General features: G+C 40.1%; 1 protein-coding gene across 1 annotated transcript in view; it reads right to left on the bottom strand.

The window, feature by feature from the left end:
• The window catches only part of gfra4a (GDNF family receptor alpha 4a), a 151863-nt gene that overhangs the window by 31929 nt on the left and 98548 nt on the right, over positions 1-21386 (bottom strand). Inside the window, exon 2 of the mRNA XM_084914373.1 lies at positions 3024-3305. Coding sequence (XP_084770499.1) covers positions 3024-3305 — 282 coding nt within the window. The remainder of the gene's footprint in view (positions 1-3023; positions 3306-21386) is intronic.

The following is a 21386-nucleotide window of genomic DNA, read 5'->3' as shown; positions in this document are numbered from 1 at the left end:
TCAGGAACATTTTTGGAAACATCTGTCACTGAGCACAGATTACTGCTGCTTCCACAAGTTAAAACCATAAAGTGAAAACAACAACAATCGTGTTTTACCACATCTGGTCGGATGAGTCTTGATTTCTGCTGTGACACTGGAACCGTAGGATCAGATGTTGGCCTAAAGGACATGGTAACCTTTGGCTGAAAATCTAATCAGTGGTTCAGGTTGCTGTTGGTGGTGTAATGGTTTTATTGGCCCACTTTAGACATCTTTAGCATCGTTCACGTGCCACCTAAGTATTCCTGCTGACCCTGACTGTGCCATGTCACAAAGGTCAAATTGTCTTAATCTGATTATCTGATGAAGAGTGACCAGATCTCAGTCCAGTAGAGCAGTGATTCCCAACCACTGTGCGTGCCGTGGAAGATTACCTGGTTCCACCTGATAAGCACTCTAAGTGACTGGCGTAATGTGCAAAGCAATTACATTCTCTTCCACTAGAGGGCAGTACAACTACCTGCTCTAATTAAATGGGTTGCCAACTGCCAGTTGCATAATAGCAATACCTAAATATTTGAAAAGAAAAAGTAGCCAATCTGTCCTGGGTCCTGAAGAAAATTCCAACCCAGATGAAGGCCCTAGCATGAGTAGTGGTCAGAAGAAAGCAAAGAAGGTACACTGGGGACCAGTGTTGGTCAAGTTACTTGAAAAAAGTAATCAGTAACTAATTACTGATTACTTCCCCCAAAAAGTAATCCCGTTACTTTACTGATTACTTATTTTCAAAAGTAATTAATTACTTAATTACTTAGTTACTTTTTAAAAACACGATTTACAACCTGAATAGGTGATAAAGCGATAGATCTTTCAGCCCAATTCTACTTTTTCTGCACAATCCATCATACAAAATGTAATCAAATGGAAAAGTCTCTTTTTAAAACTTGTTTTATTAGTTTTAACCTTTTAACTTTATGCATCAAGCAAAAATTAAATTATATGCACCATTCTCTGACTGGAAGAAATTAGTTTAACATTTAAACCTATTTTCTGCACATTCCAGCACATAAAATAATTTTTTTGTGTGTGTTTACACTCAGTCTTTCAAATAGATGCAAGTAAAACACAGCAGAAAATAAATAAAATCAAAGACTCAGCGGTCCTTTTGCTCTATTTTCACCTGTAAAGCAGGAGTGGGGTAGGCGGAGGTTTACCCTGGTGCAGGTGAGCTGCAGCGGTCAGTGGTTGCGCACTCGGTGCTTGTTTAGGGGTTTTTTTCGCTGTAAAAAGAAGTTTTCTTCCCACGCACAACAGACACTGATGTTTTTGTCACTTTTTATGGAATCAAACTCAAAGTAAGGTCAGTACTTCCACGCTTTAAACGCTGCACGCTCATACTCTCTCCTCGATATATGATCCATTGTTGATCTGCACACAGCTGTTGTCACGAACGTCGCACTTGCTTACGTCACTGTCATGAGACATTCTCGCAAAAAAATCACGGTTTTAGTAACGCGGTAACGCAGCGTTCCTACGGGAAAGTAACAGTAATCTAATTACCGTTTTTGCAATAGTAATCCCTTACTTTACTCGTTACTTGAAAAAAGTAATCAGATTACAGTAACGCGTTACAAGTAACGCGTTACAAGTAACGCGTTACTGCCCATCTCTGCTGGGGACAAACTGATCCAATTCCGCTATGCCTGGTGGCAGGGAAAAATGCTTTTTTGTGACACTTGGTGGTGTGCTGTGTGACTTTTCTAATGTGAAATAAGTGCCATGGCTCCAAAAGGTTGGGAAACACTGCAGTAGAGCATGTTTGGGACATGGTGGAACTGGAGGTTCATATCATGTGCAGCTGAAAGACCTGCAGGAACTGCGTGATGCCATCATGTCAATATGGTTTCAAATCTGTGAGGAATGTTTCCAGCACCTTGTTGAATCGATTTAAGGCACTTCTGAGGGTAAAAGTCGGTCCAATCGCATACTAGCAAGGTGTTCCTGGTGAATTAAGTGGGTAACCGTAACAGAAGTTCATATATCTATCTATGACATAAAATGTTATTGATGTTTAAATAGCGATGAAGCGATGTTTAAATATAAAGTACATGCAGTTAGAAAAAGAAATATTTATTATTAGTTCTGAACTTGAAATGTAATGAATAAATATTTATTGGGGAGGAACAACTGCTGTAGATAAACTGATGTTTTAGTAATGTTTGGTTGACCAACACTCCATTACATAAAATGCACCACAGAGGCGTGGTTGCTTGAAAGCATGCGTGTTGTTTTGTCTACGTGTTGCATGAAATTGACCTCATAAATGTTTTCTACAGACACTGATTGGTTTATATTTACATTGTTGTCAGCTTTGTTCTAGAGTTGAGCTTTTTCCATTTGATCTGAATGTAAAAGCATACGCATTTTACAGGGCCTCTGGATTTTTATGGTGTTATTTTTGTGCCACTATTCTGAGCGCACGTAAAAAAAATGTGCAAGTACAAGTGTTGCATTTTGAGGAGAAATTTATTTTGAGCGAAGAAAAGCTAAATTTGAGTGAACAAAATTCATTGCTGCGTTTTTGCTATTATCAATACACACACACACAATGCTCAGTTTTCGACACAATAATGACTCTTTTCATTTCAGCCTGGAATCTACTGTCAAGCCATCTGGAGGTGGAAGTCTAATTCATGTGTACTGGGTGGCACACACTTGATAATCGCAGTGACATGATACCCCGACTTCTGCCCGCCTCTTTTAATGCTACTCAACTGAAGGAAATCCAGTTAGAGAAACTGTCCTCAAAAAATGGTTTCAAAAGTATCATAAAGTTCCACATTTAGTATGATTCAAAGCAATACGTTTTAAGTAGCATGGTCTACATAATCAATAGTTCACTGTAACTATATATAGTTACAAGGATATTAATAATGAATAATAAAATAATGATTAAATTCACAGTTTTTGAAACAGATTCTGAGTCCTAATCTGGATCCTGGTCCACCTACTGGTGACCTTGGGACTAATGCAAATCTTACCATGCAGCACAGATTGATGCAGACTCCAGTAGATACTCAGGCAGTTCTTCTCCTTCTTCATGCCTCGTTTACATTGGCAGCCATGCAGAGGGGTGGACAGAAGTGCCGTCATGGCGTTCTCACACTGGTTTCGCGCCCCGGGCCCCAGTTTCACGCTGCCGTCCCCTGCCACACACTGCCTGAGGGTGCGCAGTCGCGGGCTACAGGTGTCATCGCTGGAACAGGTGTCACCAGCACGCAGACAGTCCCTCCCACCCACAGACAGGGCCATACGTGGGATTCCTGTGAGACAAGGGAGAGGACAGGTTAGAGTCGTGATGGATTCTCGAGAGAGAGACGTGTAATCTGTTTTGTCTTTGTTATTTTTTTCACGTACTGACAGTTGTATTAACCAGTTTTTGCTTTGCTAATCGGAGGTTATCAAAGGTGGAAACGCATCAGACAAAAGACTTTGACTTACTTACTTTGAGGTTAGAGAGTTAACAGACAAAAGGTCAACCAACATATTTTGCCCTCCTGTTTATACAGGTGTAGCTACTATCCCCGTGTTTGTTTAATTATTGATCTCATTGGCTCATTTTCTGTACTCCCCGACAAAGCTGTTTTGCTACTTTGTGAATGCATTACTTTCAAATTAAAAGCTAATTTAGTACGCACTCGCAACAGAGGATGACCTTCAGTCTTTAGTATGAGTGAAGCTCCTGATAAAAGTCCACTTGTGCCTGTGTCCCATAATGTGAAACTTGTTGGCACAATATCATGAGGGATAATCAAAAAATGTTCACGGCTAATTTGTGCGCTAGAGTAGTTAAAGCTCTCCAGACTTACAGTGGGGATTCATAACGTTTTATATGCTCCCCCCGTGATGAGAGAGCTCACTTTGACGTGCGTAGCTGATGGGTTTGCTCCTTTAAGCAAATCAAAACAAACTGCTGTAAATAAATGCGAAGTATTTATGACTCGCTGGTTCATCTCTAAGACAAAGCAATTGAGCTGAATTTAATAATTGGATTACATTTTCGCATCCCTCGTCAGCAGCCATCAAACACGGTCAACGATTCCTCTTGCCAGTGAAAAAAACAACAAAAAAAATTACATTCATAAACCTGAGGGGTGCGCTATGTTATTCATGAATGCATACACATGTCACATGAAATCCATCTGGTGCCACTGACTAGGTTTTGATGAAACTTGTATCTCACCAATACATTCTGACGTGTTCTAAATTACACTGAAGCGTTTCAGCTCCAGTCAAAACAAAGTGTCATATTTGTTACAGATTGGCCCAGAGAGGAGCTGTATTAGTTGTGGGGGGACAACATTTTTACCGTCTGCCTTTTTATTTCATGTGGCACTAATAACATGCAAGCTTTATTCCCCTAAGGACAATATTTATTTCCAGCTGTCTAAGAGTTCCTGCTTAATATTAAAAATATACAGTGCATGTAACATTAAATGAAACATCTTATTATTAGAGTAAAAAAAGAAAAGAAAAGCTAGAAGTGAGTGAAAAATGCTAAAAAATAAAGAGCTAAATAAGAGTGTACAGTGGTGATAGCCCGTTTTTGCCTCTAATTGGGCTCATTAATGAAAGGATCAGTAATTTATTTTTGCCATGTAAACTATCTTAAGCTGCAAATGCTAATGTTTGTCTGCTGACAATGCAAATTTGCAGAGGAACAACAGGATATGAGGTTAGACATCTCCACTGTCTTATGCAAATAGTTAATTATTATCATGCTAACTGCTAACACGGATGTCATAAGTTTGTCAGGCTCGTAAGCAAAAGTACTGCGAGAGCTGAAACTTTCAATTGGACGATGGTGCAAGGAAACTTAAGAGTACAGCACCAAATTCTTTAGCAATCAATCAAATAGTTTTATTTTATTCATGTCACCATGGCGACTGAAGAGGAGAATGACAGATGTCGAGATTCAGATTCCCAAAGATTGGACCACAGTAATGTAGTGACCAACAATGCCACCTCAACACTTTCTGCAAAAAAAATAAAAAAAAAAAGACTTAAAATATTGTCTTTTAGTGACATTTTGTGTCTTTATTTCATAGCTGCAGAGAAGAAAGGGAAATGTAAGGAGAGAAAGTGGCGCATATTGAAGTAACTGAACCTGGGACTTGCTGAATTTGTGCTCTAGCCACACTGCTTCGGGGTTTCTCCACAAAAGTTCATTTTTAACTGTTGTGGATATCCTGAAGTTTTAAACACTGCATACATGTCAGCCTGGATTTTGGTGAAAAGCATCTAAAACATCTCGATGCACCGAGAACACTTGAATTTTAGGGAATGGTGCAGCTATAAAATATCAACTTTTCATGTTTGCATACACCAAAGTGAAAATTTAAGGCCTAAATGAGACATACAGGCCAGTTACAGCTTAATAAATTTTAATTCCATCTCACTAACTGTGGGTTAGTTTTAGACTAACCCACAAAACTGTCAGAATTGCTCATCCCTGTTTGACTCAGACTGTCACTCTCCCTGGATGGATCTCGGGGGTCGATTCAGATAAAACAAAAGGTTACAACTTCTTTGGCTGAAGCCTTCCACACTCGTGGAGAAAATGGGTTAACTGCCACGTGCCCGTCTGGATACGTCTCAACTGTGCCGAGGAATCAGCTAATCCAGCGGCGGCCTGTCAATAAAAAACGTAGACAGCGAGGCAAGAAGCTTGTTGCTATGGGTTTTGGATGTTTGTGGATGCTGCTGAGAGAAAGCATCTGCCACTCAAGTGAAGAGCTCATTTTTGCTGAGGTCTTGACAGGCAGAACTTATTGTGCCAAACAACAACAACAACAACAACAACAACAACAACAACAAAAGAACCCACCTCCCTCCTCACCAAATCAGTTATTTCACTATAGAATCTTAAAATCTGATTTATCTTATGTAACACACGGGGCGGTGGGGAGAGAAAAAAAAGAACTGCAGGGTGAGATAATGTCATCGTTTTTGATGCAAATCAGCTCTGCTCGAGAGTTTTCTTGGATCAAAAGATGGTACCTAGGAAAGTGGAGGAATCTGCCTTATGTCAAGATGTTTCACTCGCTCTAAGAAACCCCTAAAAAGTCAGATTCGCATTGGAAACGCGCAACATTACCTCATCCCCGTGGCGATATTCCTTCACTGGAGGTGAGGAGAAACAATATTTAAACACATTTGGAGTTGCTTCGCTTTGCTTCTCTCACGCGAGTGCGTTTGAACTGCAGGTGAGGGCTGGATTCGTGGGTGGTGCGTGCGTGTGTGTTTGTGTGGCTGTGTGTGGGTGTTCTGGTTTAGAAGGTGGAGCAGAGAGGAAACTTAAAGCAGAGTTTTCCTTGCAATTGGTTTCAAGTATGGTGGGGGCGGTTGGGGGTGGGGGAGAGCTCCTGTGAGCAGTGGCAGTGCGAATCTTATTAAACTGCAACTAATCCAGTGTGGAGAGAGGTTTGATATTTGTCTGAGGAATTAAGCAGCACTCCAGATTGCCAGAGATAACGGTTTGCCTGGAAACAGAGCCGCGGTGCACCGGCAGTTCAAAGACAGACAGTCAAAACCAATTAGGAGAAATCAGTTGCCTTGTCATTCAAATTCGTTCCATCCTATATCCCTTCCTGTTTACCCCACCGAGGTAAATAAACTATTTGGGCACCCTCTCTCTCTCTCTCTCTCTCTGCTTTTTTGTTTCTCTTCCTGCTTTTCCACTGATTCCCTCTTTCACGCCATGCTTTCCCCACATTCTTCCTGTCATGGCCCCCTACCCGGCTTGCGCTAAAACACACCTGGTACAGTTCAAGGAGAAGATTCTGAAATCAGAGAAACATTTTAGTAAATAAACGTTTTTTTTTATGGAAAGAAAATGAAGAAGCAGACAAACACAACACTGAATTCGCTTGTCATTCCTGTGATGTCGGGCCAATTTGACTTTATTCTTAGAGCCGGAAACAAAAACCGACACGAAGAATTAACAATGTTTTTTTTTTTTGACAGGGAAAGCATGGAAGTGCTCACATTAGCAATAAGGGGGGGAAAATGATCGTGTTTTAAATGGCGGCACAGTGGACCACGACTTGAAAACAACCGTGGAAAGCACGTCACGTGTCAATTCACAGTGCAAAGAATGAATCACTGCCATCAGCCGCTAGCCAGTATCCTTTAAAAATCTATGAGCTCCATCAAAAGCGTCGCGTTCTCTTATGTCACATGAAGGGAGCTGAGAAATGCTTAATAACTGACGTCCATGATTATGATTAAAGGGTGTGGAGGACAGCCAAGCCAATAATAAAATGATGTAGTATTCAAAACATGCTGTGCGCTTGAACCAGAATCATGTTAGGATTTCCTAATGAGAGAATCCGAGTAGAGACCACTCGCTGTCTGTTACAGGGGAAGGAATCCTTTTTAATTTCCCTGTGCTCTGAGCTTTTTACATCTTCTAATTTTGTTTTTCCATCTTCAGGTTTTTCATTTTCTTCTTTTTTATTTATTTATTTTTTCTAGAAATACAGTGTTTGATCTGCAGTTGAGCTGCAGTTCCTTAAATAGCTTAGAGGCTCCAAAAGGTTAGTTCCCATAGAATCTGGTGTTAAAGTGACTAAGTTCAGAGAGAAAAATTAGTTTATGCGGTACAAGACATGTTCACAATCTCAGTAGCTAATAGTCTTTATAACATGTGATTTCTGTATAACTCACTAAGTTCGGGGTGTAGCTCCTTTGGCTGACAGGAGTCCTCACACAGGTAGCTATCAGGCAGAAAATCAGGATGAAAGTGGACATAAAGCTGCGGCTTCCACAGACAGAGTTACAAATATAATGGATGATATCATGTTGTATATGCTCATCCTTTTGCAAAGTGCAACACTACAGTCGCGAATCTAGTCACATACATCGCTCAAGTGTGATTTTGACACCTTCCACACGCAGTCTTCAAATCCTGAAGGTTTCGTGGGCTCCTTCTGTGAACTCTGAGCTTTAGTTCTTTCTATAAATTTTCAGGGCAGGTGATTGGCTGGGCCATTCTAGCAGCTTTATTTTCTTTCTCTGAAACCAAATGAAAGAGTTTCCTTGGTTGTGTGTTTGGGATCATCGCCTTGCTGAAACATCCACCCTCTTTTCAGCTTCATCATCCTGGCAGATGACAGCAGATTTTTTTTATTGAGAATGTCTCAAAACATTTTTCCGTTTATTCCTCCTTCAATTACACAAAGAGTGCCAGTGCCTTATACTTAAAAACAGCCCCACCTCCAAACTTCACTGGTGGTCTGGTGTTTTTGGGGTGATATGCAGTGCCTTTTGACCTCCAAACATGGTGCTCAGATTATATGTCACAGGCTTGTCTAAATGTTGTGCTTCACCATGCTTTATCTTCAGAAATGGAGTTTTGCCTTGTACCTGCTGATTTCAGGTGTTTTTGTAGCTCTCCACAAGAGGTTCTTGGCTCTTGGACAACTCTTCTTATAATGTTTTTATCTCTTCTGTCTGAAATCTTGTAGGGAGCACCTGGTCGTGGCTGGTTTTTGGTGAAATAATGTTCTTTCTACTTCTGGATTATGGTCCCATATGTGCTCAATGGAACCGTCAGTAGTTCAGAAATTCTTCTGTAATCAATCTCAATATACAATCAACATTTTTGCTCGAGCTCACTAGTTTTACTCATCATGAGATGTTTCTTGTGTGACACCTTTTATAGGCTGTCAGTCGGGACTGAACCAGCTGATATGAATTTGCACTCATTGGCAGGATTGCTTTCTAATTACTGACAGATTCTGGCTGGTGTCATGACTTTCCATGCCTTTTTGCACCTCCTGTTCTTCATGTGTTCAATACTTTTCTCCCCTTGTCATTGCACATTACTTAATTTATGGACATTATGGTTTGATTTCTTTGCATGTGTGGATTGGATGGGTTTTTACTGTCATCTGGTAAGAACTGTATGCCAATAACACCTTTACAAATATATTTTAAATTGCTAACGTGTTCAATAATTATTTTATCTGCAGTGTGTTGTGTGTACTCGTTGTACTATGAATAATCCAGTATCATAACTGGCAAAAAGTTCTGTATAAAAGCCTCTCCCCTCATCCTCTGCTATAGCAGAATGAGATGGACCATCGACTAACTTCCAGCCTTTAAAAAGCACTTATGTTAATAGAAATGCCAGTGCTAGCTAGCTAACAGCCATTTTCATTTTTTACAATAACTGCATTGTGTTTAACTTCACACAGCTCTACCCTATGGAAGCTCAAGCACTAGTATGTGAGCAGTCTACTAACACAAGTGTCTGAATGAAGATACTGTAGCCATCAAAAACATTAGTGAAGCTTTAGCTGCCATATACAGCTTGCTGGAAAAACATCAATGATGGAAAAACAAGTCAGCTGCTGTCAGTGCTGCTGCTGTTCCAAAATAGTGATATAAAGCAATAAGACTTATTGGTGCCACACTTGTGGGCCATGAAAGTAAATAGACATTGTGTATGAAACTTAATTTATCTTATTGAACTTGCCCAAGAGGTAGCAAAAAAAGCTTTCTTTACATACTGTTTAGAAAGACTATTCCCAATATCACCATATAAAAAACCCCACCAAAAACAACTGCCCAGTCTTTAACTCAGTATAAAGCAAGCATTCCACTCTTTGCTAAATGTTCCAGCTACAAGTTTCAAACACTGACGTAACAAAGATCTGGACCTGTAACTGATGACTGAAGTTTGTTTTCTCTATTTGAGCTGATGCAGTCTCCATGCTGCTTGTAGTTTTTTTCTTCTTCGTCTGATTTGACTAGAAAAAAATATCTTTTGCTTCATCAGTCGCGCTACAGCTGAGTAACTTGCTATAAGACAATATCATGAATCTTATTAAGGATAACAGCCTCTTGAATTGTTTGGTAAATCTTTGACAGCACTACCAAGGGACAATGCTTTTGTTATTGTATTGTAGCTCCCTATTAGCTAACCGTGCCTCCCTGAACACTTTTTAACCGAGATGACTCACAGTGTCTGCTGGGGCTTTTCTGCTCTGTTGTTGCTCTTTTTTTCACAGCTACTAATAATGCCCTCTCTCCTCCCCACCAGTTCTGCCAAAAATGCAATATTCTTCCCATAAATGCATGGACACGTCAGTGTCAAAGATCCAACATGCTTGCATTAATGTCCGCATAGCAGTAAAAAACCCCCCAAAAGAATATAAGCATGTTAGCATAATTTTAGTTTGTATTAAGTTCTCCCTGCACAACAACTTGCAATGCATGATGAAATTTAGAGACGATCCAAAGTACTCTGGCTATGTTGCAGAATACTAATGCTCTTCCCAGATTCCTCAGTGACTAATCCATCCCAAAGAATGTCAATATTATTCCACAGCTGTTTCAGAAAAAAACATGCAAATGAAAGTTGGGCATTTTTGCTCTTTTTTCTCTATTTTTCTGTCTTCTTTGAATTCAAATCTGTATCATTTACCCAGAAAGTATACGGAAAAAAGTAGCAAAAAAAAAAATCCATTTTTTCCAGTGAGAAAGTAACTTTACCCCTTTAATATAAAGATCATGCTTTTTGCCAAGACATTTATGTTTTGCAAGATAATATTAAATTGATTTTAGACTGAGCTTCAGTGATAGGAATGATGTGAAAGAATTTAATTATTATTATGCTAAAGTTAGATTACAAGATCAGAGTTTGAAAAGATATGGAAAAAAGGCTCAGTACTTCAAAAAGTACTGATACTAATATTATAATAATGAATGTGGGTTTTTATTTAAATATGAATTACAGATACAGCATGAGAGAAATGGTAAATGGTAAATGGTCTGTATTTGTATAGCGCTTTATTAGTCCCTAAGGACCCCAAAGCGCTTTACACATCCAGTCATCCACCCATTCATCCACCCATTCACACACATTCACACAGAGAAGAATAATATGTAATAGAATTGACAGCGTTTGGCACTTTAAGGTAGGAATCAAGCAAACTGTTGAAGCCCAGTGGTAGACTTGAGCATTTTACCTGTTTTCCCTCAACCACATTTCAGGGTAAATGTATTTGCTCTTACATGGAAAGTCTGAAGTGTCCAGGTCCAAGCCAGCTGAGCAAACTCAGTCTGTTGATGATGAGGACTATGTGATTCTGTGAAAATCCCCAGAAAAGCCAGACAGTGTTTGTCAACTACTTTTTCTGTAGGTGGCCAAACAGAAGAAATGAAAGCAATGGTAAGTTATTTTGTTTTTAGAAGTCTTCTTTTTGAAAGGCCAGTACAAAAAATTGGGGGTGACTTTTAAAAAAAGGTAATAGAGCAAAGGTGAGTTTTGGAGAACTGAGGACTGAGCAGCAAATTCAGCTGTAGACAGTGTGAGGTCTTTGTGGGAGAGCAAAGAATCTCCATTCCCTTTTCCCACACAAAGTTTTTAGATGTCCAGTGTTGGTCAGTATTTTTTTTTTTTCGATGGATCTGAAAAAGTGAATCCTTGGACTACTGAGTGTTTGGTCCAAATTGGCTGTTCAGCCACTAGAGAAGTGATGCCAAGTTCAAAGACTATCTTATGCTGAATCCTTTCCAGCTATGATAACCAACTTACAACACCAGGGAGACCACTTAGTTAAACAGCAAAAACAACACATTTAAGCTCTTATTGTTTACGATTCTTTGGGGATTTTATATCAGAATTGTGCCTCTTGTTAAGTCTACACAGAAATCTACAAGTACAGTCAGACAGAGAAGAAAATAATGCCTCGTCCTTGTTAGTCCTTGTTGGTCCTGTCCTAAGCCTGGATAAATGGGAGGGTTGCAGGAAGGGTGTCTGGTGTAATAATCAGCCCCAAACCAAAAACTTTTAACCTAACAAGATTATTGTAATTGGGAGAACAACAAAACTGGAGTTGCCAGAACTAAATCTAGCTAAAATCAACAACAGTCAAAACTTGAGAAAACTCAAAAAGCTACCTTTATATTGAGTTTTCTCAACTTTACAGACTAAAAGGTATGTTAAATACAGTCTCTTATATATCCCAAATCTATTCACCAAAACTTTGATATTCCCCATATCCCTGATCGTCGCTCTAGAGTGCGACCAATTTGGTCGAAAATACGACCAAATTTTTCAGTGGTGCGACTAAAAAAAAATATTTGGTTGCACCTGTGCGACCAACTGTTCAGGTAGCAAAAAAAAAAAAAAAAAAAAAAATCTGCAACCTTCCCTGTGGTCAACAACAGACACACATTATGCCCCTATCGTGGACTAAACCAATCAGAGATAGTAAGGGGCGGGACCTCTCTGATTGGCCGTGGTCCAGTTGAAAGTGCAGGTGGAAGTGGGAGGTGAGTAGCTTGAATAAAGCGATATCAATTCATTAAATCCTGAATCGACTTTTAAATATAACTGTGTTTTGCCAGAAACGCCAGATTCTCAGATCAAAGCTCACAAAACCATTTCAACAACAACCAAACAGCAAATGAGAGCAGGTACACGGATTCCACACAAAGACGGAAACACAGAACGGACCCGACGCATCAGAATCAACTTTGTCTTTCTCGGCTTTCTCACCCGACGGCCCGTAGACGGACACGCTGTCGGAGCTTAGCGATTCTGATGCGTCCGGTCCGTGCAGTGTTTACGTCTTTTTGCGCTGATTCTGAGCTGCAGGTTTTGTCTCTCTCCAACCAAAATTCACCGAGCCAGCAGCAAAAGAAGCAGCAAACTGCGCTTCACATTTGATCAATGTCGTCATGAGTTTTGCTGTTATGCTTCCACACTATTAAAATCACACTCCACGCACAGCTAGCTCTCTTTCTCTCTCTCTGTACTTCAAGAACAGTTTCCCGTCTCCGATCTCTGTTTTCTGTATTATTCATTCGCTTATTACCCACCAGTCTACCGTTGTTTACAGCGCCGTTGGCTGCTGTCTTTTTCTTGTCTTTTTTTCACTTAAATGACCTCGGACAAGAAAGCCTATTTTTCTGTTGTTCAATACTGAAGAAATTTAAACTTTATATGCAGAACATTGTAGAATATTTTTAAGGTTATCTGCTATAAAAAGCCAGACCAGGAAAATCTCCTTCATGTTTTTCTGTGTTTTATTCTCAGTTACTTTCACACAAAGGCATCTGCTGCGATGTTCACAATTCTGATGAAGTCAGTACTGATAAATGATCAGAATTATAATGACTGTCTGAGGCTAAGTTGAATCGAATCGGGACTTTGAAAACCGGAATCGAACGGATTATAGAAATCAGTGATGATACCCAGCCCTAGTGAGCAGCCTAGGCACGACAGAAGTGGATGTAGCTGTAATAGGAAAAGAACTATTGCTAACTTTTCTGTTAAGTTAAGGCCTGATCCTTCTGAAATTCATAGCCAGTGCTCTGACACGGTGTCATCAATCTTTGAATGCTGAAAAAGCACAGTGTATCCAGAAAAACACATTATATTATATAAATTATTATAAAATTTGTGTGCGCCTAACTTTTGTGCCGGTACGCCTAACTTTTTAAAGTTAGGCGTACCGGTACGCCCATGGCAAAAAGTTAGTCTAGAGCCCTGCTGATTCTTCTCAGTCCTCCAGCAGCCTGTTTTGGTAGCTATTTGAATACGATTTGCATCATTCATGACAGCCTGCTCTAACTGGCAAGTGGTGTCGCTCCAAGTTATCCTTCAGCCAATCAGAATACTGCCTAATAAATAATGGAAATTCCCCCACATCATTTGCAATGCTGCAAGTAATAGCTTCAACTGCAAAGGTAAGACTATGTGGCACTCGATGAACCAGAGTTTGATCCTAAGCGGGAAAGGGAAAATTAGAATGATCAGACTTATTTCTTTCAACTGAAATAGAAGTTGCATTCATAACTAGCTGATAACAAAGGGAAGATTAGTCCATCCTAGCATGAATATTTATCCTATGAAAAACTATAGAATGAATTTCTAGCTGTTGATCAACCAACAATATTATACGTCCAATGCTCTATCCATCAAATAACGTGGATAACCTCACCTCATCACCTCAGTCCACCAAATATTTCAAGCCAAAGTCATAAGCAGGAGTGTGTTGTGGAAAGTGCCAATGATCCTGTGCACACAATAGCTGTCAACAAGACATCCTATGTTTTTTGTTTGTTTGTTAAGTTAATGTGCTGCTCGGGAAGAAGAAGCCGAACATGCTTGTTCAGCTTCTTCTTGTTCATGTTGATTGAGAAAGCCTGGTACAAAGAAGGAACTTATGTTAAGTCCAACAGATGTTCTGTTGCAGACCACGATGCTGGTAGAAAAATACTCTTAAAATGATGTCAGCTCGTGAGTAAAATGCCGAGAGAGGACAGATTGAACAGACAGTGTTTTCTTGAAGTGGATATTTTTTGTAGTGCCAGGAAATCCATGAAGTGTCAGTCCAGATGTAATTGTTGCCAATTTTCTCAGTTAGAGAGCAATCTGGGGAAATAAGGCTATTTGTTTCATCTTTTGTCTGGGTGCTGTCTTCTGACCTTACAATCCTTACTGCTTTTTGGCTTTAACACTTGTAGACTTTACTGTGGATTGCTGTAACATATGGAATGTTGGGACAGAACCTTATTTCTACAAATAAAATAAAAAATACAGATAAAATACTTATAAGTATAATTACTCGGAGCAATTTTTGCTTTTAATGTTTCGCTCTCACAGTCCAAATTTCAAGTGAACTCTAAACACCCTACGAGGTTGCTGACAAGAGGTACATGTGAAGATGATCTTGGGGGGTTATGAGCAACAGATTGTGAGAACTTTTGACCACATCATTTATTGTTATGAATAAAACATTTGAGAGAAAGGCATATTAGTAGACTACTTGGTGCAGAAGTACCAGTCATTCTTTTGGCACCTTCTGGACAATTCAAGGAAGTTGTCCCTGGGATTTTTGTAAGCCTGTCTACTGTTAGTTTGCTGCCACTGATGAGCATAGTAACTGTTATGAAATAATTATTCCCATATTTTTTCCATTTCTAATGGCTTTGTTTTTTTCCCAAGCAGGGACTTTTCTTGTTCAACGACATCCACTGTTCTGATGATCAGTTCTTGCCACATGTGGCTAAAAGCCTGGATTTCATCCCTTTTATAAAGTGATAGAATGGCTGTCTAGAAAATCTCAGAAGGCGCCTGAAAGACAACCTCAACAGTCTTCCCGAACACCTGCCGCACCAAGGTTTTACAATTCCTTATCTGCCCTGAGTGCTAAAGCAAAGCTCAGGAAGCATCGGTCTCCGTCAGAGCTGCTGTTGTTCTTGGGTTCCCATTTATAACAAGCCCCAAACACTTTCTGAGCACAGCACAGGCAAAGTCAAGAGTTTCCAAAAGAAATTTTATTATGACACCCTGTCTCCAACCTCTGTCTGTGAAAAACAAAAAGATGCTTTGCACATTTGGTGTGGTTCATGATCAGTATGGATGGGAATCCATAGGCAGAGGTATTACAGTCTACCCTGTTGCCGTTATTTTTCTTCCTTGCATCCACCTTTCAATGCTTCTCTATTATAACTATTGTTCCCACTGGCATTTGGCACATTTTAAGGCGATATAATGTTGCTTTCTTACATAAAGGTTTTCATATTTCTCTAATGATATTTTTATTCTCATGAACTGCTATATCCTCACCGTCCTCCAGAGACAAGGTGCTATAAAGTCTGATTGGAGCACAGGAGGAAGCATTAAAGAAAAGAAAAAACCCTATGTTCTCTCACTTTCTAAATACACATGCCAAAATAGCTGCACTCCCCTCCTCCTTCCTGCATCATCGCCTATCTCTTCTTCTTTTTGTTATAAGAACACATGAAGCTGTGAATACACACAGACACCGAAATGAACAGAGCTGCTGTTTCTCCGCTTGCACACACACACACTATGTGCAGATTGCAAATAAACATCAAACACAGCACACTCGTACCCAGTCTCTTGTGTGTTGCACACAACCGAACATTCTTATTATCGTTTCATTTTTTTGCTTCTTCTTCTGTTTTTTTTTCATGCACAGAAAAATGAAACGTCACAGCCAAAATACACAAATACGCCTCGGTGTTCCTCACATGCCCTGAACATGCTCTCCGCTGATACCTCACCTCTTCGCTTCATCTCCCCGGGACACCCTACGTCTGCATTAACTAGGGTCGAGCCAGAAAACATAGTTGTGTGTGTGTGCGCACATGTTGCTACCTGTCTGCATCCACAGTTTTGTTGCTGAGGATTACAAATGCGCCTCTTTCCTGTCAGCATCCTCCTTGCGTTTTTCTGTTTACAGCATTTTTGTGCGAGCACGCTCTTACACAAACATTTGTGTAAAAATTGTTTTTTTGTCTTTTTGTGCAGGTGGAAATAATTTTATTGTTTGAGTTAATCCCAAGTGGGCAGAACAACAGAAACAAAGCTTCTCCGATGCTTTGTTCAGAGTAACTTGAGAGAGAGAGAGAAGCAGGGAACTACTTATTAATTTTTTTAAAACATTTTTTTTTTTTTACCAAAGGCTCATCATTTATCATCTTGTGGGGCCATCAGGTTAATTAACAAGGTTACCTAGGCAGCCCAAGGCTAGTGTGTCTTGCTCTTGCGTTGAAGCATCGGTGCCAGTGCACTGATTATCTGAACCAGATTTTTACAAGGCTTGAAAATTCATTTTATCCACATGAGGAATTTCATCTGCAATTAGCTTTTGCTTCTTACATAGTTCATTTATGCCTTGGCTGCTCTGACCATGTTATGTCACATCCTGGTTTGCAAATTAACAGATCCAAATGAACAAATTAAAGGAGAAAAAGAGAAATTGGGAAATACATCATGAACATAGGTGCGTCTATGCAGGGCATTAACACTTACTGACTAGTTTAAAGAAAATTGGATTAAAAACAATCTATGGCTTTTGCACAAGTCTAGTAAAGGTCTGCCTGCACTGCTTTATATTTCAGCTCTTCGTGCAATTCTATTCGTTTCATCACTCCTGCTTCGGTTCTGTTGTCGTCTCCCAGATCCAATAATCTTCTGTGAATCAGTCCCCTTTTCTTTAGGACTCAATGATATTCTTTGACTCTGCCTTCCAGACTCTCCTTCACATCTCCACCTGATCCCAGACACCATATTTCCTGTCTTTGTTGGGAGTGCCACTCTGCCACGATGCTTCATTAGAATCTGACCTTAAAATCCTTCATTGTTCAAACTTGGTACCGCAGTAAAAACGTTACCATACGTGTGTGTCACATGTAAAGCATAAAGAAATATTTCCTCAAATGAGAACACACACAAAAACACACTTAAAGGGTTCCCAGACTGGGAAACAGCTTAATGGAAAAAAAAGATGTCACAGCATATAGCTTCCTATATGTGTGTGCATAGCTGCCATGCTGACCCCTGTCTGGCGTCAAAAGTGCCTTATAATGGGCTTCTGAGTGTCAGAACTGGACCATGAAAGACCATGAAAGAAGATGCAATGAATCATATTTTCTTTTACATCCATCATCAGGTGAGATGGCGGCACGGCAGTGTAAAGCTCTCGGCAATGTTCTGCTGCAAAGCCTTAAGCCCTGGCATTCATGCTGATGATCCTTTGACACGTGCCTCCTCCTCCTGCAGACCACAGACGTCATTCTTGATGACAGCAGTGGGCAAGATAGCAGGATAATGCACCCTGCCACATAAACTGCTCAAGAGTAGTTTGAAAAACATCACATAGTGTTTACGTCTGTGGGATGTGCGAGGAAAACAAGCCCATTCCCTGGTGGCCCACCTCACAACTTCCAAGACTTGAAAGATCTGCTGAACCTTGTTGCTGGGACACTTTAAGAGGTCTTGTGGAGCTGAAGCCTTAACATGTCAGAACAATTTTAATGGCAATTTCCGTTCCCCCTGTCAGTGTTTTTAAATATATATTGTGACAAATTTGCTAAAGGGTGGATTATTTTAGGAGGGAAGGGTGTTGTTAATCAACAAACATAAGACCTCATAAAAAAAAATCTCTTTCATCTGTGTGGAAAAACAACAAGCTAACCACTTTTAGGAACCAATACAACACTACCTGTGTCAAACAAAAATAATGATGATGGGACACTCATTACTGGTGATGATGAGAGCAAAACAAAACAAGAGACTCAACATTCTCAAGGAGCAATCAGCCAACGTGAACGCAATAACAAAGCGGTAGTCTGATTGTCACGGCAATTTCTCGTGTTCTATTGCCCCCTGAGAAAGCACCTTTGATAACAATGAGTGAGTAGTTACGAGGTAACGCGTGTGTCATTGGTATAAAAGCACTATTTTCAAATGTCAGAAGCACCGTTTGAGGCCATGCTGGAAATGCTACTCCCACACTTAATGATGTAGCATAGTAAATATTCTGACCCAATAAACCCTGAGCTGCACTTGGCAATCCTTTAAAGCTGGGTCTTTTCATCTAATGTGTTGCTTATCAGTACCCTGCCACGTCGCTCATGTGGGCAATAGGCAGCTTATTTTGTGTATCTCTGTTGGTTTGTGTTGTGTGAGGCACTTAGAAGCAATAGAAGCACCCCCCCCCCCCCCAACCCCCCCAAAACAAAACAAAACAGACAGCAATTGTACAGTGCCACCATCTTTTAATCACAAAAATTCAATTCCTCTCAGTCCGACACGTCCTTGTTGATAGGATGATATGCCCTGGTGCGCTGTCCATGGTGCTGAACCTGGTGCTCACACAAACAAGGCTCTTGAAAAATGTAGCCACTCAGTGCTTCCTATGCGTAGCTTAAGCATTCACTTCAGCATGTGCAAAATTCCTCAGTAGCAAGGTGGCCAAATGCTATCAGCTCTGCTCGTCTGTAATGTCTATTGTAAGGGACAGTGTTAATTTAACAGCATAACACACATATTTGAGTCTAAAAAGTCCCAGATTGAGGACTTAATTTTTGTCATTTGTTGCTCATGTGGTATTGAAAATGGAATTTTTCACAGTACTTTCAAGCTGTGACAACCCTATTCCTCAATTAAAGGAACATGCGATACACTGAACAAAACTAACACAAACCCAGCCAGTTTCAGACAAAGTTTCTTTCTGAAAGTCTGCAAAGCTTCTGTAATGCCATGCATTGTGTTTTTTAAGTAGTACATATAAGATGGAAAAAAAGGGATAGTCAGATAATCAGGCAGGCAGACTGTGATTTAAAGGTATTAACATTCCAGCAGCAGGCTTAACATTAGTCCCAGTGACTACACACTGCACTCACTAGCGTAGTACTCAGAACTGGCATTGTATTCACCATCGTTTGAGCCAGTTTGAGTTGAGAGTGTTGGTATAAACGTCCCAGTGGTTCTTCACTTCTGCTGTGTGCATGTTACTATTTACTGCTGTTCCCACCCATACCACAAAGACGAGCCTGGCCATTTTTCGTGTGATAGGTCTGACTATGTGTGACGGGCTAGTTAGTAGGTTAGGGTTCATATCCTTTTAATTCATGTTCACCAATAATTTAAGATACAGTACACAGTAGCAGATCAGTTCAGTTACTCGCTATTGAAAATAGCCATTAGTCAGTACTTACGGAGAGCCATAAGTGCCAAAATGAATGAAGTAAATACATTATTAAATAACTAATAAGTTATTAAACAACTCCTTAAATATGTCATTAATCATTGAACATCGGAAATTAATGAATAAATAATTGATTACATTGCTTAAATAAAATGAACTGATTTTTAATTTATTATCCATATATTCAATTAATTGATTACTTTTATTAATTGATGGCACATTTGATTAATTATTTAATGATGTATTTATTTAATTCATTTTGGCACTTGTGACCCTCCATAATTACTAACTAGTAGCATGTTACCAGCCAAAGTTGCATGTAATCTGCGAGTCCTGGCTTTTAGTTTCAGGATCTGAGGGATTTTATTTTTTTGTATTCAGTCACTTTTTGTGCCTCACCAACCTTCTGCATTAGTGTGCAATCTTCCATTACACGCTACAAAATAATTATATTTGAAAGTTGCAGATCTTCGTGCCTGGTGTGAAATGGATTTAATACTCCCTGCTGCAGGCTCGAAAATGACTGAGTACATATAGATGTCGGCTTGTGAGTGCTGTGTTTCACTTTTAAATTCAGTGCAACTGACGGAGTATGCCGTGTGTGTGTGTGTTCGTTCACGTAGCTGGTCGTGTTTAGCTTTTCTGTCTGATTTTTGTATAAAGTGAGTGCCTGCCCCTGCCTGTACATGTGCCTGGGTCAGATAAGGTAACGCAGCGAGGACACACTGATTGCAGGGACGGGCTGTGACTGCATCACCGACCCCCAATTATAACTTCTACAAAGAGCTCTCCAAACGTATATTTTAACCTGCAGGGTAAAGGTCAGCAGACAATTAAAATCAGAGAAAAAAAAGAGTTTTGGACGAGTGGAAAAACTAACCTTGAAACTGGCAAATGGATCTATTGCACAGTGAAAAATGGTTTTGAGCCATTTTGATGGTGGCGTCATTACTGAGTTATCGTTTCCGTTCTCTTATGGGCCAAGAATCTACTCTGCATTAATTACTGATTGTGGATGCCCGCTAATTAACAATGTCATTCCAAAAGATAAAAATAGGAAGGGCTTTTGATGTAAGCACTTGGCAAAGGCTCTGTGGTCGCACACACTCCTTGGGACATGACCCGTGATGAGGAAGGTGGTGAGCTGATATTTCATTATGGAAGGCAGCAGATTAAAAGACGCACCGATGACTCTGGCGTCCCCTTATCTAAGGTAGGAGAGCGTTGTGTTCCATATGAGATCAGCATGAAATGATAATGTGTATTGACAGATTGTGCTTCTGTCTCACTCCAGCTACCTTATGCTCTGTTACACTTTCAGGGCAATATCATTCTGCATGAGCAGATCATCATTTTGAATCTCATGGCAGCATCCAATGGAATAGCTTTGAGCTTTGGCTGGATTTGATGTCTCTCTGGAAGAGTGACTTTGAAATAGAATTTTGGACAATTTTAACTCTGCTTTTTTCCCCCTTTTTTTCAACTAGTGCTAGTGATGTCAGTATTGTCCTGCAAATGTAGTCCAGTGAGTGGAGTCGCAGTATTAATGCGGTCCTTGTCACGTCAAGGAGAGCTTTCTCAGTTTAGGTCTGTGGTCACGAGTTTGGAGCCTGAGGCATCTTTTTAATGAGGAGGGACACTGTGAGAGGGGCAAGCTGACCTGATACAAGCCTGGACCCAGCCAATACTTTGTCCTGCTAGTCTGTATGTGCACACTCACAAGGAGCGCAGACACAGAAACCCACAGACACGAATAATGCACGAGCCCCACAGAGACAGATCAAGTCAGACACAAATGACTAGCTAGGCTCTCTTTGTGTCAGAAGCAATTTGAAGTGCCTGTTGTAGACTGCCAGGTCTGGA

The sequence above is a fragment of the Perissodus microlepis genome, chromosome 19 (assembly GCF_051167445.1).
Source record: "Perissodus microlepis isolate ML-2025 ecotype Zambia chromosome 19, ASM5116744v1, whole genome shotgun sequence".
In the NCBI taxonomy this organism is placed as follows: Eukaryota; Metazoa; Chordata; class Actinopteri; order Cichliformes; family Cichlidae; genus Perissodus; species Perissodus microlepis.
This window is presented reverse-complemented; position numbering and strand designations above follow the sequence as displayed.